The sequence below is a fragment of the Amblyraja radiata genome, chromosome 10, assembly GCF_010909765.2.
Source record: "Amblyraja radiata isolate CabotCenter1 chromosome 10, sAmbRad1.1.pri, whole genome shotgun sequence".
Taxonomy (NCBI): Eukaryota; Metazoa; Chordata; class Chondrichthyes; order Rajiformes; family Rajidae; genus Amblyraja; species Amblyraja radiata.
In genome coordinates, this window is record NC_045965.1 from 55,725,116 (window position 1) to 55,743,012 (window position 17,897).

General features: G+C 46.5%; 1 protein-coding gene across 1 annotated transcript in view; it reads left to right on the forward strand.

Moving 5' to 3' along the window:
• Positions 1 to 252: 252 nt before the first annotated feature.
• The window catches only part of alg14 (ALG14 UDP-N-acetylglucosaminyltransferase subunit), a 52,946-nt gene continuing 35,301 nt past the window's right edge, over positions 253 to 17,897 (forward strand). The window contains exons 1-3 of the mRNA XM_033028909.1: positions 253 to 583; positions 4,423 to 4,574; positions 16,184 to 16,306. Coding sequence (XP_032884800.1) covers positions 439 to 583; positions 4,423 to 4,574; positions 16,184 to 16,306 — 420 coding nt within the window. The 5' untranslated portion in view covers positions 253 to 438. The remainder of the gene's footprint in view (positions 584 to 4,422; positions 4,575 to 16,183; positions 16,307 to 17,897) is intronic.

Sequence of the window (17,897 nt, forward strand, 5' to 3'; positions counted from 1 at the left end):
GAAAATATCGGGAATTATTGCGTTTGCTCACTGCATTTCATCAAAACTAAGGCATTATTATTCGTCACGAGATGTGCAGTGAAATGAAAAGTGGCAATGCTCGTGGACTTTGTGCAAAAAACAAACAAACAAACAACAACTACAAACAGAATGGAACAGAATCACATATTATTTTACATATTACATATTGTGGGAGGAAGGAAAAAGGGAAAAAACAGCAATTTTTAAAAAAAACTGTAGAACTCTAGTTATAATCGGGCAAAGAGGTTGAAAAGTTATTTCCATCACAGGAGAGTACCATCAGCTATAATGAAGCGTCTGCTTGCGATTTTGAACTCGGGAGAAGTACAGGACTGGAGTAGTTGCTGGTGCTCCGTAGTGTGTGTAGCGGGGGCGTCGCTGGCCCCAGTGAGTGAGTGACAGCTATTCCCGGGCTCAATGGGTCTGTGTTGCGGAGCGGCCGCCGCGCTGTTGGCGCTCGTTTGCATCGTAATCGCACGGATTTTCATCGTACTCAGGAGAAGCGATACGCCAGAGCCTCGGAAGCGGGGTTCCGCCAGCGTGCTGGTGGTTGTGGGCTCTGGTAAGTTTGCATAAGCAGCAGGAAGCGAGGCCCGGCGCACAGTTCCCATATTTGTAATGGAATAGGAACCCGGAAGCGAATGAGATTTCTGCGCTTGATGCACCCTGGTTCATAAGTAATAGGAGCATAATTAGGCCATTCGGCCCGTCAAGTCTACTCCGCCATTCAATCATGGCTGATCTATCTCTCCCTTCGAACCCCATTCTCCTGCCTTCTCCCAATAACCCCTGACACATTACACCTGGTTACATTTATGGCAAATGTAAAATGTTTCAGCACCTCCCGGAGCTATGTGTTATTTCTCATTCTGCAGACAATAAAACCCAACGGGACATTGATAAGACACACAAGGAAGTGTACACCCTGCGATATAATAACGAGGAACTGCAGTTTTTGGTGTCTATGTGCAGATCCTGGAACTTTGTGTAAAACACAACAAAGTGCTGGAATAACTCAGCAGGTCAGCTCAGCAGGTCATGGATAGATCACGTTTTGGATCAGGACCCTTCAGATTGTAGTAGGGAAGAGAAAGCTGCAATAGAGGTGGGAGCGAGACAAAGCCTGGCAAGAGTGTAGACTGGAACTGTAGATGCTGATTTATACCGGAGATAGACACACAATGCTGGAGTAACTCAGCGGGTCAGGCAGCATCTCTGGAGTCAAAGGATGGGTGACGTTTCAAGTCATGGCCCTTCAGGCTCCTGGCAAGTGATAGGTGGATACAGTGGTGGGTGGGGGGGGGGGGGGGGGGGGGCTGATTGGCAGTTGGGTGGACAAATGCTAGCGATGGAGAGGCCACACTAGAGTGTCAGATGAAGAGTGAAATGTCCAAGAAAGGACACAAATTGTTGGAGTAACTCAGTGGGTCAAGCTGCATCTCTGGAGAACATGAATAGGTGATGTTTTGGATCAGGATCCTTATTCAGATGATGGCCTGATGTTCGACGGTGGGGTTATCGTCAAGGAGTAGATATGAGGAGGTGCCTGAGAGCTGGCGTCTAGCCTCAGCATGGTACAGATCAGCCCGCCAGACGCAAACGGCATCTCCCTTGTCGGCGGGTTTGATAACTATGTTTGGATTATTGCTGAGTGAGCGGAAGGCTGTGCGTTCAGAAAGGGTGAGATTCGAGTGTCTATATACACACATACGCACACACACACACATAAATATATATTTATATACATGATCTATATATTGGAAATGTGTAGGAAGGAACTGCAGATGCTGGTTTAAACTGAAGATAGACACAAAAAGCTGGAGTAACTCAGCGGGATGGGCAGCATCTCTGGAGAGAAGGAATGGGTGACGTTTTGGGTCTCGCTGAGTTACTTCTGTCCCGCTTTTTTGTGTCTCTTCGGTATAAATCAGCATCTGCAGTTCCAGTCTACACACTTTTTCTCTCTCGTTTATTATATTGTTCACAGTGTACTATATTTACACATTCTGTTGTGCTGCTGTAAGTAAGAATTACATTGTTCTATCTGGGACATATGACAATAAAACACTGTTGATGGGTAAGGGGAGTGGTGAAGTGAAGATGGTTGCTGTTGAGTTGGAAATAAAAAGGTCCAGAGAGGGTAGAAGCCGGCAGTACAGGGTGAGTCCATGAGGAAGAATGTTGGAGATGGGAGAAGGAAGTGTCACTGAAGAAGGATCCCGATCCGAAATGTCACCTATCCATGTTCCTCAGAGATGCTGCCTGACCCGCTGAGTTACTCCAGCAATGTGTTGTTTTTCTTGTAAACCAACGTGCTTTTTCTTGTTTCTAGTGAAGTCAGCCAGAGGGAGGGGTATTGGTGGAAGGGGCGGGATGGTGGAAGAGATGGTCAGCACCATAGTGAGAGCAGAGGGGTGATAATAAAAAAATCAGTAATAATAAATAATAAAAAACGAATTAATAATCAGTAAACATTAATATTCAGAAGAATGAGGGGGGACCTAATGTGCAGAATAGTGAAAGGCTTGGATAGACATAGTTGATATGGAGAGGATATTTCCACTAGTGCAGGAGTCTAGGACTAGTTAGAAAGGCGCTATATAAATCCCATCCATTATTATAGTCTCAGAATTAAAGGACGTTCTTTTAGGAAAGAGATGAGGAGGAATTTCTTTGGTCGGAGGATGGTGAATCTGTACAATTCTTTGCCACAGAAGGCTGTGGAGGCAAAGACAGTGGATATATTTAAGGCAGAGATAGATAATAATAATAATAATAATAATAATAATAGATTTTATTTTTTGGTCGCCTTTCAGACATCTCAAGGACACCTTACAACGATTAACAGGAATAAAAAACATATAATCAGAATAAAATAAACAATAAAGACATCACAGAAACACAGATTAAAAACAGAATTCAGTCCAAAAACAAAAAATCAAATACACAATGTGAAGAGAGAGCAGCGGCAGCTAAAGCGCGCTAGCGTCCACTCTCCCTTCACGGCAGCCATCTTGGACAAAGACTAACAGGATTACCATACAGACAAAAAATCATCCCCCCACAATGGTTACCACTGTGGGGGAAGGCACAATGACCAGTCCTCAACCCGAAGTTCACCCAAAGTCAGGCCTATTGAGGCCACCACAGTTGCCTCTACGGAGGCCCGATGTTCCTGGCCGTTCTCACCGGGTGGTGTTGCCCCAGCGTCAGGAGAGTCCACTCAGCAGCTGGGCCACCTGGAACGGCCGCTTCCTGACTGGGGACCGCGGCTTCCGAAGCCGACAAGGCCGCGCCGGTTTGGAGCTCCCAGGCTCCCGATGTTAGAGTCGGCTCCGCTCCGCAGCCCGGAGGTGTTGAACTCGGTGGTCTCAGCTCACCGGAGCTCCAGCGCGTCGATCCAGCGCGGCGACCCAGGCAAGGCATCGCCCGCTCCGCTCCACGATAGCGCTCCAGCGCTGTGCCGCCACCGAGGCCGAGGTGCTGGGCGGTCCCCACCAGGAAACGGCGCTCCAGGCCCGCTGGTAGGCCGCGAGGACGGGTCGGCGGGCAGCCCGGAGAAAAAGCTGCCTCACCGACCAGGTAGGGACCTAGAAACAAAATTGCCCCCTACCCCCCACATTTAAAAGTCCATTTCTCCAAACGGACGAGACACAGGACTAACTAAAAACTTTAAAAAAGCGAATTAAACGGACGGCTGCTGGTTAGCAGTCGTTCCTCAAGATGGCTCCTCCCCCGAGTACGGGTGTCAGAGGTTATGGGGAGAAGTCAGGAGAATGGGGTTCGGAGCGATAGATTAGCCATGATTGAATGGCGGAGTAGACTTGATTGGCCGAATGGCCTATTTCTGCTCCTATCACTTATGATCTTATGAATACCAGGTAACCATACCATGATAGTGCGATTCCAAAGTCGATAGTGCAACCAAAACGAGGGGAGGGGGGAGAACCGAGGGTTGTTGCGAACAGACTTTGTCCCACCCCAACTTCTTCTCCAGCTTTCTCCTGCCTACTACAATCAGTCTGAAGACGGGTTTTGACCTTTGATTTTAGAGATACAGCGTGGAAACGGGCCCTTTGGCCCACTGTGCCCGCGTCGACTGGTGATCACCCCCGTACACCAACACTATCCTCCACACTATGGACAATTTACAATTTTACCAAGGCAATTAACCTACAAACCTGTAGTGTGGGAGGAAACCCACGTGGTCACAGGGAAAACCTACAAACTCCATACAGACAGCACCTGTGGTCAAGAATGAACCGGGGTCTCTGGCGCTGTAAGGCAACAACTCTACCGCTTCAGCACCGCTGGTGGTTGTAAAGATTGTCAAGCGGATAGATTCAGACACTTGTTCGATGTTCCATTACCTGTTTGCCTTCACGTCTGACTCTCTTGCAGGGGGACACACTACTGAAATTCTCAGGCTGGTGGGCAGCCTCTCTGCCTCATACGCTCCCAGGCATTACGTCATTGCAGACACGGACAGGATGAGTGAAGACAAGGTCCGTGCACTCGAGGCTGCAAGAACCGAAGAACGTTCTCAACCTCAGGTAGGTGCTACATGAATGAGCATAGAACAGTAACAGCGCAGGAACAGGCCATTCGGCCCACAATGTCTGCACTGAACACGATACCAAGACAAACTAATCTCATCTTCCCCCACGATCCATATTGCTCCATTCTCCGCATGTATGTGTGACTCTTAAAAACTTCTTAAACGCCACTATCGTATCTGCCTCCACCGCTAACCCCCGCAGTGTGTTCCAGGCACTCACCACACCAAACTGGCCCCGTACATTTTTAGGGTTTAGAGGTATAGTACGTAAGCAGGCCGTTCGGCACAACAAGTCCGCACCGACCAGCATCACCCCGTAGACGATCACAATCCTACATATTAGTGATGATTTACAATCTTTACCAAAGCCAATTAGACAACAGACCAGTACGTCTTTGGAGTGGGAGGAAACCGGAGCACTCGGAGAAAACCCACGCGGTCACGTGGAGAACGTACAAACTCTGTACAGACAGCACCCATGGTCACCCATCGAACCTGGGTCTCATGCGCTGTAAGTCAGCAACTCCACCGCTGTGCCACCGTGTCAGCCCAGAGGGCATAGTGGAAGCAAAGAACTGCAGACGGTGGTTACTATACAAAAGGAGACAAAGTGCTGTAGTAACTCAGCGGGACAGGCAGCATCTCTGGAGAACATGGAATGGTGACATTTCGGGTTACTATGCCGACTAGCGTTTAATATTTCCACCCTTGGGAAAAAGATTCTGACTGTCTACCCAATCGATATCTCTCATAATTTTATATGCGACTATCAGGTTTCCCCTCAGCCTCCGGCGTTCCAGAGATGGTGTTAGCAGGAGCTGGAGATGCCGCCGAGAGCAGTGGTTTGTCCCGCGCTGTGTTTACTGCCTGAAGAACAATTGCCATTGTGGCTAAGCCCAACGGTGATGCTGTCAGATCTGCAGTGCGTGAGTGCTTCCAGCAGAGGGCAGTGATTGGCAACCTGTGTAGCTGGCTTCGATTCTTGCGCTTCCTTTGGTACCAGCTACCTTTGCTGGAAAAATGTAAAAAAGACAGACTCAATCAGGCATCTGGCCACTCCCACTTCTCCCCTCTCCCATCTGGCAAAAGGTATAGGTGTGAAAACGCACACTTCCAGATTCAGGGGCAGTTTCTTCCCAGCTGTTCTCCGGCAACTGAATCAACCTACCACAACCAGAGAGCAGTGCTGAACTACTATCTACCTCAGTGGTGACCCTCGGACTATACTCGATCGGACTTTGCTGGCTTTACCTTGCACTGGACGTTATTCCCTTATCATGTATCTCTGTACACTGGAAATGGATCAATTGTAATCATGGATTGTCTTTCTGCTGACTGGATAGCATGTAACAAAAGCTTTTCACTACATGCACATGTGACAATAACGAAAGTCACTAACTGGAGGGGATCGTGCAGAGTTAGAGAAGATATGCACATGGATAGGCAGGGAATGAAGGGATATGGATGACGGAAGGCAGAGGAGATTAGTTTGGGAGTCCAGAGAGTTTTATTGTCAAAAAGGAACTATCAAATTCTTGAAGAGAGACACAAAAAGCTGGAGTAACTCAGTAGGTCAGCCGACATCTCTTGGAAAAAAGGAATAGGTGACTTTTCGGGTCGAGAACCTTCGTGAGATTCTTGCTTGTGGTAGCACTATGGGCATGTATACAGTACGAGCCATAATAAACAACAATAAGAAGTTCAATATTAAAAGAGTACAAAAACAAAGCCCCAAGTCCCTCGAGCAATCAAGGCAGTTCATAGTTCAGAGTTTAGTCGGAGGTCGTAGTCTTCAGTAGCCTGATGGTTGTTGGGAAGAAGCTGCTCCTGAACCTGGACGTTACAATTTCCAGGCATGGCCAGGGTGGTATTTGTAAACCAGAGATTGATTAGTAAGTGCTTCAAATGTTACAGGGAAGAAGGCAAGAGAATAGGGTTGAGAGGGAAAGATAGTTCATCCATGATAGAAACATAGAAAATAGGTGCAGGAGGAGGCCATTCGGCCGTTCGAGCCAGCACCGCCATTCATGGTGATCATGGCTGATCATCCCCTATCAATAACCCGTGCCTGCATTCTCCCCATATCTCTTGATTCCACTAGCCCCTAGAGCTCTGTCTAACTCTCTCTTAAATCCATCCAGTGACTTTGCCTCCACTGCCCTCTGTGGCAGGGAATTCCATAAATTCACAACTCTCTGGGTGAAAACGTTTTTTCTCACCTCAGTCTTGATCGAATGGCAGAGCAGACTTGATGGGCCGAATGGTCCAATTCTGCTCCTATGCTTATGGTCTTATGATTTTTTATAGTTCTTATTCCTCTACAAGTGGTGGGCATTGCTGACAAGGTTGGCATTCATTGCCCCGTTATATTTACTTGGGAAACATTGCAGACCTTTGTTTGAGGCTTGATGGGCACTTAGGATGCTGACCTTTATGATATGAGGGTTGGAGTTGAAAGATGAGGAAGTCTTGGGTAGGTATATGTGCAATTGCTGAAGCCACATCTGTTTTAGTCTCTGTACCTAAGGAAGGGACTACTGATCTTGTAATCAGAGAGTATTTATTCACATTTTAGGTTGTCCTCAGAAATATCTATCTATACTAATACTAAAACTCTCACCTTGACCACATCCGGTCTGCGTTGTATTTAAATTTGTGCAAAAACGCTACCCTATATCGCTAGGATTACTCACCACCTTACTCGCCGTTCTATGCTCCAAGCCACCAAGTTTTGTTACGATCGGTGGAAGATTCCAAAAGTTATGAAGGTTTATAAAATTGTGAGATCAGCAGATTGGTCTTCTCGCCTGTCAGTCACCATGAAGGTAACGCCCCTTCTGCTACACGCTATTAATCTTTGCACCGGTCGGGGCGAGGAGAATAAAGTCCCGGAGGCGGGGCTGAGTCCACAAGCTGTGCGGCCCAGCGAAGTGACCAGCGCCCGCTGTGAGTCCCCATCGCACCTCCAACCCCTTCCCCTCTGGTCCCCTTCGCTGGCTCCTGTCCCCCTCCCGTAATACAGCACTCTTCCCTGATGGCTCTTCCCCGTCTTTTCTCCGAGCTCTCTCCCCCACCTGGCCACACATACTCCCCCCCACACACCACTCACCCCCCTACAACCCCTCTTCCCACACATACCCCCCACAACCCCTCCCCCCCACAACCACTCCCCAACACAAACCCTCCCTCCCCACACACCACCCTCATCCCCCCACACCAACCCCTTCCTCCCCCAACCACCCCCCCCACAAAACCCCCCCCCCCCCAAACCCCCCCCCCAAAACCCCCCCCCCCCCCCACCCCCCCCCCCCACACACCCCCCCCCCCCCCACCCCCCCCCCCCCCCCACAAACCTCCTCTCCCCTCCCCCACACGACCACCCCTCCCCCCCCCACACACAACCCACTCCACCCCAGAGAGACTAGGGTTCGGTCCGACTACGGGTGCTGTCTGTACGGAGTTTGTACGTTCTCCCCGTAACCGAGTGGGTTTTCCCCGGGTGCTCCAGTTTCCTCCCACACTTCAAACACCGTACAGGGTTGCAGACTAATTGGCTTTGGTAGAATTGTAAAATTGTCCCCTAGCATGTAGGAAGCGCGAGTGCGCGGGGATCACTGGGCAGCGCAGACTCGGTGGGCTGAAGGGCCTTTTTTCCACGCTGTTTCCCTAAACTAAACTAAGCTCATGCTTCCCTATATACAACTGCAAATATTTTCTCCTTTATCATTAGGCTAGGGCAACAAAAAAAGAGGTAATCTTGTGCAAAAGGATTCCATGTACATCTTTGAAAGGTATTTACAGTGATAAAGACCAGTTGTGTACATTGTTAAAGCAACGACAACTGATTTAAATCCAAAAACAACATATTTAAGGTATTTAAAAATCTGCTTTAAAAAATGAACAGAGAATGTTGGAAATACCCAGAAGGTCAGGCTACAAAGTGCACTGGAGTTGCTTATCCAAACTATTGCCGTAGCACCTGAGAAACATTCCAACCTATACCACCAAGAAGCACAAGGGTGGCATGTGCATGGGAGCACCACCCACATACTGGCTCCCCTCCAAGTCACACATCATTCTAACCTGGAAACATGTTACCAGTCATTCATCATTGCAGGTTTTAAATCCTAGACCTCCCTCCCATCAGGGGCGCTACAGTGACGCTGTGGTAGAGTTGCTGCCTTACAGCAGCAGAGACCCGGGTTCAGTCCTGTTTACGGGTGCTGACTGTACGGTGTTTGTACGTTCTCCTTGTGACCGCGTGGGTTTTCTCCGTCTCCGGGTGCTCCGGTTTCCTCCCACACTCCCAACACGTGCATGCTTGTAGGTCAATTGGCTCCGGTAAAAATTGTAAATTGTCCCTCGTGTGTAGGGTTGTGCTAGTGTACGCGGTGATCGCTGGTCGGCGCGGACTCAATGGGCCGAAGGGCCTGTTTCCACACCGTATCTCTAAAGTAAAGTAAGTTAAAACTCTTTCAATGAAGGTTTTGCATTGGTTGAAGAAGGCAGCTGACTGCCGTATCCTATCACAGACACAAAATGCTGGAGTAACTCAGCCGGACAGGCAGCATCTCTGGAGAGAAGGAATGAGTGACGTTTTGGGTCGAGACCCTTCTTCAGACCATTCTTCAGACCTGCTTCAGCCATATCCTATCAGCAGAATGGGATGTAAAATGCTCTTGCACTGGTCTCACCTTCAGCAGCCACTTTCCAGAAATAATAGTCTGAAGAAGGGTTTCGACCCGAAACGTTGCCTATTTCCTTCGCTCCATAGATGCTGCATCACCCGCTGAGTTTCTCCAGCATTTTAGTCGACCAGAAATAATAATGTCTCAAGAGGTCATGGAGTCATATAGCACGGAAGCACGTCCTTCTGACCAACTCGTCCGTGCCGTCCAAGATGTCCCATCTAAGATAGTGCCATTAGCCCGCATCTAGTCCATAACCCTTTAAACGTTTCCTATCCATGTACCTGTCAAAGTGTCTTTTAACAGTTGTTATTGTACCAGGAATGAGTAGGTTAACCTATGATGAGCCTCTGTCTGCACTGGGCCTGTACTCGCTGCAGTTTAGAAGAATGAGGGGGGACCTCATTGAAACATATAGAATAGCAAAAGGCTTGGATAGAGTGGATGTGGAGAGGATGTTTCCATTAGTGGGAGAGTCTAGGACTAGAGGTCATAGCCTCAGAATTAAAGGATGTTCTTTTAGGAAGGAGATGAGGAGAAATTTATTTAGTCAGAGGGATGTGAATCTGTGGAATGCTTTGCCACAGAAGGCTGTGGAAGCCAAGTCAATGGATATTTTTAAGGCAGAGATAGATAGATTCTTGATTAGTACAGGTGTCAGAGGTTGTGGGGAGAAGGCAGGAGAATGGGGTTAGGAGGGAGAGATAGATCAGCCACGATTGAATGGCATAGACTTGATGGGCCGAATGGCCTAATTCTACTATTCCTTATGATTTTATGTACCTACTTCATCGATCTCCTCTGGCAGCTCATTCCATCCAGCCACCATCCCATGAATGAAAAGGGGTTTAGAGGAGGAATTCCAGAGATTAGGGCCTCGGCAGCTGATGTCAAGTCCAGAAATGTTCAAGAGACTTCAATCAGAGGAGTGTGTTTACCGTGGAAGCTGGAAGAAGATGAAGAAATTGTGATGAAAAGGCCACAGAGGCACTTGGAAATGCGAATGAATTTTCAAACGGAGGCATTACTTAAAGTGGGAGCCAGTGTGGTTCGGCAAGTGAAGAATGAAGAGTAGGACTTCACGGCTTGGATGATATGTTTACAGAGGGTCGAATGAGGCCCACCCAGTCCAGTCAGTGATGTGAAGAAAGGCATCCAGATTAGTTTTATTTAGTTTATCATCATATGCACCAAAGTTTAGTGAAAAGCTTTTTGTTGTGTGTTATCCAGTCAGCAGAAATACTCCACATGCTTCCAATCAAGCTGTCCACAGTGTACAGATGCAGGATGAAGGGTATAACGTTTAGTGCAAGCTAAAATCTAATAACAGACAGTCTAGTTGGTGAGAGGATGGTTCAGTTTGTTAGCAACTCTGAAAGAGGGTCTCGACCCGAAACGTCACCCATTCCTTCTCTCCAGAGATGCTGCCAGTCCCGCCGAGTTACTCCAGCATTTTGTGCCCATCTTGGGTAGAAACTGCCTGGCACCAGAGTTACTTAGAAATACTAGTGTACAGGTGGGAAATCATCCCTTGGAGAACGAGAGGCAACAAAGTTACATTCAAATCAAATTGAGTGTGTGAGCAACCTAGCTGTTTGATGTCAAAGTTACATGAAAGCCATGTAAATGGTGGACAATGGTGAGTGTTGTTCTTGGCTTGAATTATCAAATTGATGGAATGATTACGATGATTGATAGCATCATTGTCTGCCTTTAAAGGGAAAGTTACTTGGCCCTTGTGTCATGTAATCTCTCCAGACTCCCACAAGACCTGTACAATAGGGGGTAACATTTCCCATATCTCTTGTTTCTTTTTCAGTTGCCAATTTCCAAATTGAAATTGTGAGGAAGAGACCTGTGGGAAGCTTTTGCTGGAAGTTATTAGATAATATAGAGGGAAACGCTATCAGTGTGACTGAGGAGTGAATGAATAATGCGATGTAAAGCGCCTTGAGTATTAGAAAGGCGCTATATAAATCCCATCCATTATTATTATTATTATTATTCTTCAGTGCAGTTTGAATGATGCAATTTTTACAGTAAACGGTTGCTGTTTTTATTTGCCTGATGAGCATTTCCCTTGCAAATTAGGTGTAGTCTGTCGATGATGGACTATCATCTCATGTAAACGGAACCATTTAAGAAGGAAAGAAGTCTTTGGTGAAATTACTTTGTGGTAAAATTAAATATGAAACTTGTTATGCTGTATCCTGTTCCTATCTGGAAGTTCTTTCAAAATGTCAGGCAGTTAAAAAATATATATAAAACAACTTGACATTAATATAAAGACACAAAGTGCTTGAGTAACTCGGCAGGTCAGGCAATGCCTCTGGAGAATGTGCATGGATAGGTGACTTTTCAGTCAGGGTGGGGGGGAGAGTGGGAGAGAAAGCTGGAAGAGAGGAGGGGCAAGCTTTGCAAATAATAGGCAGATGCACTCAATTTCAGATGGTTGGACAAAGACCAGCGGTGAAAAGAGAAAGTGTGAGACAAGGAGATAACGATAGAAGAGACAAGAATTGTGAAGCCAGAAGATGCTATATAGGTGGAAGGGGACGGGGATGAGGAGGAAGGGAAATGGGTCCGGATCCAGGTGGGAAACAGGGAGGAGGGAGGAAAAAGTGGGGGGAGGAAGTTATTTGTAGGTTGGTTACCTAAAGCTACCAGGACGGCACAGTGACGGAGCTAGAGGGGCTGCTGCCTCACAGCGGCAGAGACCCAGGTTCGATCCTGACCTCGGGTGCTGTCGGCGTGGAGTTTGCACGTTCTCCCTGTGGCTGCGTGGGTTTCGTCCTGATACTCTGGTCTCCTCCAACATCCCAAAGTCACGCGGGTTTGAAAGGTGCTATTTGGTGCCTAACACGTAGCGAGTCTTTGAAAAACAATTCACTTTCCTGAGGTACTCGTGACAATCAAATGCCATTGAACCATTAAATTTGCCCGTACAGAATTTGCAAATTTCTACTCAAAATTTGAGATGTGGAATAAAAGTCGATCTCATGGAATTTAGGTGAAAAAAGTAAATAAATTAAAAAAAATTTTACACAATTTCACATTATGGGGGAAAATCGCATTTCATCCTTGCTTGTTTGAACGCAATATCACCATCGCCCTCTGCCCCATAACACGGGGGTCACCTGTACACGGGCCAGACCCACAACTCCCCTTCCCATTCCCAATCTGACCTTTCTGTCCTGGGCCTCCTCCATTGTCAGAGTGAGGTCCAGCGCAAATTGGAGGAACATCACCTCATATTTCGCTTGGGTATGAACATTGACCTCTTTAACTTCGGGTAGCCCTTGGTCTCTCTCTTCATCCCCCCCTCCCCTTCCCAGTTCTCCCACTAGTCCCACTGTCTCCGCCTACATTCTTTCTTTGTCCTACCCCCTCCCCTGACCCAACCCGAAACGTCGCCAATTCCTTCTCTCCATCGATGCTGCCTCACCCGCTGAGTTTCTCCAGCATTTTGTGTCTACACTCCATGTTACAAAATCGTCAGCAAAACAAACAATACGTTTCTATTTAGGGAGAGGAGGATTCTGACTTTTGATGTGTACTGAGGAAATTTGGCTGCATTCGAGGAGATGTCAGCTGGAGGAGAACAATGTTGTTGCTGCCTAGTGTTGTGGACAGGACGCCACATTAGCTGAGTTGAAGGACATGGTCAGGGAAAGTGGAATTGGAAGCAATGTTTGTTTGTGCCCTCTGCTTGTGACTGTGGCCATGAAGGATTTCATGAAACACCCAGCAGGAATCAAATCATTGTATTCCTTTTTCCTGTTTTGGGCAGGACAGGATAGAAAATAAACTTTATAACAAGGACTCGCTTGTCAGTTCTCCTTGAGTTCTAATCCTTCTTCATCAAAAAACTGCGCCTGGCTTAGATTTTCTGTATATCAAAGTATGGAAGGCAGGAGAATGTGGTTAGGAGGGTGAGATAGATTAGCTATGATTGAATGGCGGAGTCGATTTGATGGGCCAAATGACCTAATTCTACTCCTATTCCTTATGACCATCTGACATGGATGCCCATGGGGTGTGGGGAAACACAGGCCATAGAGCAGGAGAAAAGGGGGTGGCAGCTACCAAATATTCTCCAGTGGTGGAGTAGTTGGGACAATTTGGGTAGGTACATGGATAGGAAAGGTTTAGAGGGAATTGGATGAAACACTTGTAAATTGGACTAGCTTGGAGGGGCGTTTTGGTCGGCAGGGATGAGTAGATGCTGTATGGCTGTGGCGATTGTGATGTTTAAAATACTTTTAGACACATACATGGATAGGAAGAGTTTAGGGAGATCATAAGGTCATAACTGCGGAGGCCTCAAATAGGCCCTGACCACGGTTGAACACAGAGGAAGAGGACTGAACTTTTCATTGCCTTCCCTCACAGTGGAAAATGTTGATTCCGCAGTGGGGGGGACATTCATGTTAAATTCTATATTGTGATGTGTTTTTTTAAATTTTGTATGGATGTATGGAAATCCAAATTCTTCTATATACAGCACTTTGGCTTCAACGCGAGTTGATTTAAATGTGCTATATAAATAAATATTGATTGATTGATTGAAGTAATAGGAGCAGAATTAGGCCATTCGGCCCATCAAGTCTACTCCGCCATTCAATCATGGCTGATCTATCTCTCCCACCTAACCCCATTCTCCTCCTTTTCCCCCATAACCCCTGACACCCATACTAATTAAGAATCTATCTATCTCTGATTTTAAAATATCAATTGACTTGACCTCCACAGCCTTCGGTGGCAAATTCCACAGATTCACCACCCTCTTACTAAAGAAATTCCTTCTCATCTCCTACCTAAAGGAACATCCTTTAATTCTGAGGCTGTGGCCTCTAGTCCTAGACTCTCCCACTAGTGGAAACATTCTCTCCACATCCACTATATCCAGGCCTTTCACTATTCAATATTGACCACACATGGGTAAATGAGACTAGCTTAGTTATGAGTTAGTCTGAAGAAGGGTCTTGACCCGAAACATCACCCATTCCTTCTCTCCAGAGATGCTACCTGTCCCGCTGAGTTACTCCAGCATTTTGTGTCTACCTTTTAGTTATGATACCTGTCAGCATGAATGAGTTGGGGCCCTAGTGTCCAGTTTCCGTGCTATCTGACCCAATGAGTCTATTTCAAATATTCTTTCAAAAGATAGTAAATGTGAGACTGATGCTGAGATGAATCTTTGCTATACGGAGTGTTGGATGAATTGCTGTATGACACTTTACATCATTGTTTAGTTTAGTTTGGTTTAGAGATACAGCGCGGAAACGGGCCTCTACGGCCCACCGAGTCTGCGCCGACCAGCGATCCCTTCACATTAACACTAACCTACACACACTGGGGACAATTTTACATTCATACCAAACCAATTAACCTACAAACCCATATGTCTTTGGAGTATGGGAGGAAACCGAAGATCTCTGAGAAAACCCACGCAGGTCACGGGGAGAATATACAAAGTCTGTACAGACTGCTCCCGTAGTCAGAATCGAACCTGGGTCTTTGGCACTATAAGGTGGCAACACTACCGCTGCGCCACCGTGCCGCCCCTAATTGTTAGAGCGTTTTGGTTGATGTAACAGTGCCAAACATTTATTCACTGTTCTGCATCATTCTACTTCCACAGGAGCAACAGAAGGTTGTGTATATGGGCTTAAAGTAGCCATGAGGATGTCAGTGTTCCATGTATCCTGTAGCTTCACAATGACTCAATAATTAGCTAACTCTGCTTAAGTAGACTGTGAATCCACATCCTTTCTGTTGGTTTCACTCCAGCAGAGCTGAACGTAGTGCAGCCAGTTGCGGCAGAAACCGTGGAGGCGCAGCAAGTGAAGCAGTCGGCGAAGGCTGGACACAAAGGAAACGCAACTTCATAAGTTCATGAGTCATATGGAGCAAAATTAGGCCATTCGGCTCATCATCTACTCCGCCATTCAATCGTGGCTGATCCATCTACTTTGACCAAGTGAAATAATTAGAGTCAACAGATCAGGTAGCAAGAAAGAGACGGCAATGGAGCTTCAATAAAGCAATCCATTTTCTTTGTCTCGGAATGCATCTATACTTATTGGATAGTAAATCCAAAATGTCTGTGTTGATCAGGTGATAGCACCAGGAGGTGTTCCTGAAGATACTGAGGCGATTTGTACATTCAAAGAACTGCAGATACTGATTTACAAAAGAAAAACACAAAGTGCGGGATTAACTCAGTGGGTCAATCAGCTCCAGAGAACCTGCATAGGTGATGGTTAGGGTTGAGACTCGTCTTCAGTCTGAAGAAGGGTCCCGACCCGAAACGTCACTTATCCATGTTCTCCAGAGATGCTGCCTGACCTGCTGAGTTACTCCAGCACTTTGTGTCCTCTTCACTCTGATGAAAGCAGCAAGGATCTGAGCATCGCATCGTGAGGAGTGTTGCTCAGGAAGTCCAGAAGTAGGTTGCAGATAGAGGTCTCAGTCTGTAGTCCAGAGGTTTAGAGATGAGCTTATTCAGTATTATGGTGTTGAGGATTCAGCTGTATTCAATGAATAGCATCCTGACATAGATGTTCTTAATGTCAAGGTGATCCCAAGCTGAATGTAGGTGAGATGGCATCCTCTGGGACCTATTTTTCCTGCACACAAATACAAGGGATTTAGATTGTCTAGGAAACTCAGGGGCCTGCCTGTACAATCCCCAAAACATCAGTGTCAATTCATACTCATTATTTTTCCTCTCCGGTGTATTCCAAGCATCTTTTCTCTTTCACATTGCAATCTTAACACGAGATAATACTAAATACTGAACTTTTTATCTATTTCTTGAATTTTTTGGTTGTTGTTTATTGTGGTGTTTACAGAGTACCTTAATGCCAAAGGCTTCCATCCGCAACTTTCCCTCTTTCCACTTGTTTTGCAGTATACCATTCATCGGATTCCACGCAGTCGTGAGGTCCGTCAGTCCTGGACGTCTTCAGTGGTTTCAACATTATACGCGCTGTTGTATTCCATCCCGCTGGTATTCCAGCTGAAACCAGACATGGTATGTATGACCAAGTGGGATCTATGCATGTCTACAAGAACTTTATCTGGTCCACAGGCCACATGTCTTGCTTCTATCTTCATCTGTCCTAGATGTGTGGAAATTTAACATCAAACATTTTTGGTTGTAGAGTTCGGCCAGTTGTACAGTGTGTTGATAAACTAGTGACTAGTGGGGTGCCGCAAGGCTCAGTGCTGGGACCCCAGTTATTTACACTATATATTAACAATTTAGACAAAGGAATTAAATGTAACATCTCCAAGTTTGCGGATGACTCAAAACTGGGTGGCAGTGTGAGCTGCGAGGAGGATGCTATGAGGCTGCAGGGTGACTTGGATAGGTTGGGTGAGTGGGCAGATGCATGGCAGATGCAGTATAATGTGGATAAATGTAAGGTTATCCACTTTGGTAGCAAGAACAGGAAGGTAGATTATCTGATTGGTGTCAGATTAGGAAAAGGGGAGGTGCAGCGAGACCTGGGTGTGCTTGTACATCAGTCACTGAAAGAAAGCATGCAGGTACAGCCGGCAGTGAAGAAAGCTAATGGCATGTTGGCCTTCATTGCGAGAGGATTTGAGTTTAGGAGCAAGGAGGTCCTACTGCAGTTGTACACGGCCCTGGTGAGACTGCACCTGGAATATTGTGTGCAGTTTTCAAGAGAGATTTAGATTTAGCTCTTAGGGCTAACTGAATCAAGGGATATGGGGAAAAGGCAGGAGCGGGGTACTGATTTTGGATGATCAGACATGATCATATTGAATGGTGATGCTGGCTCTAAGGGCAGAATGGCCCACTCCTGCACCTATTTTCTATGTTTCTAGATGCTTGTGATCTTAATGCTGGACTAGCTCAGCAGGTCAAGGAGCATCCCTGGAGAACATGGATAGGTGATGTTTCGGGTCAAAACCCTTCATTCCTTCAATCAGACGGATCCCGATCTGAAACATCGCCTACCCATGTTCTCCTGGGACGTTGCTTGACCCACTCAGTTACTCCAGCACTTTGTGTCTTTCTTTGGTATTATCCAGCATCAGTAGATCTTTGTTCTTACATTATGCTTATGACCGAACTGCATGGCTATGGTACTTTTAATGAATTTTGGTTTATTTCATAGTAAATTCAGGGCTGAGGCTTCTTCTCTTGTTTTACATGACGACACTCAAATTTCTGTATTGTGCAGCGTAACAAATAAATTGCATAATTGCCCAGGTTACTGGTGTGATACAGATATTTAAGTGTGTAGAAAGCTAGAGGTAGATGGACTATGCAGCCAGTCACGCCTATCTCCACAATACTGTCAGCCTTCTCTGTGGGAGCATAAACCCAATATTATAGTGTTCAATATTAAAGTCCAGTCTGAAGAAGGGTCTCGACACGAAACATAGAAACATAGAAATTAGGTGCAGGAGTAGGCCATTCGGCCCTTCGAGCCTGCACCGCCATTCAATATGATCATGGCTGATCATCCAACTCAGTATCCCGTACCTGCCTTCTCTCCATACCCTCTGATCCCCTTAGCCACAAGGGCCACATCTAACTCCCTCTTAAATATAGCCAATGAACTGGCCTCGACTACCCTCTGTGGCAGAGA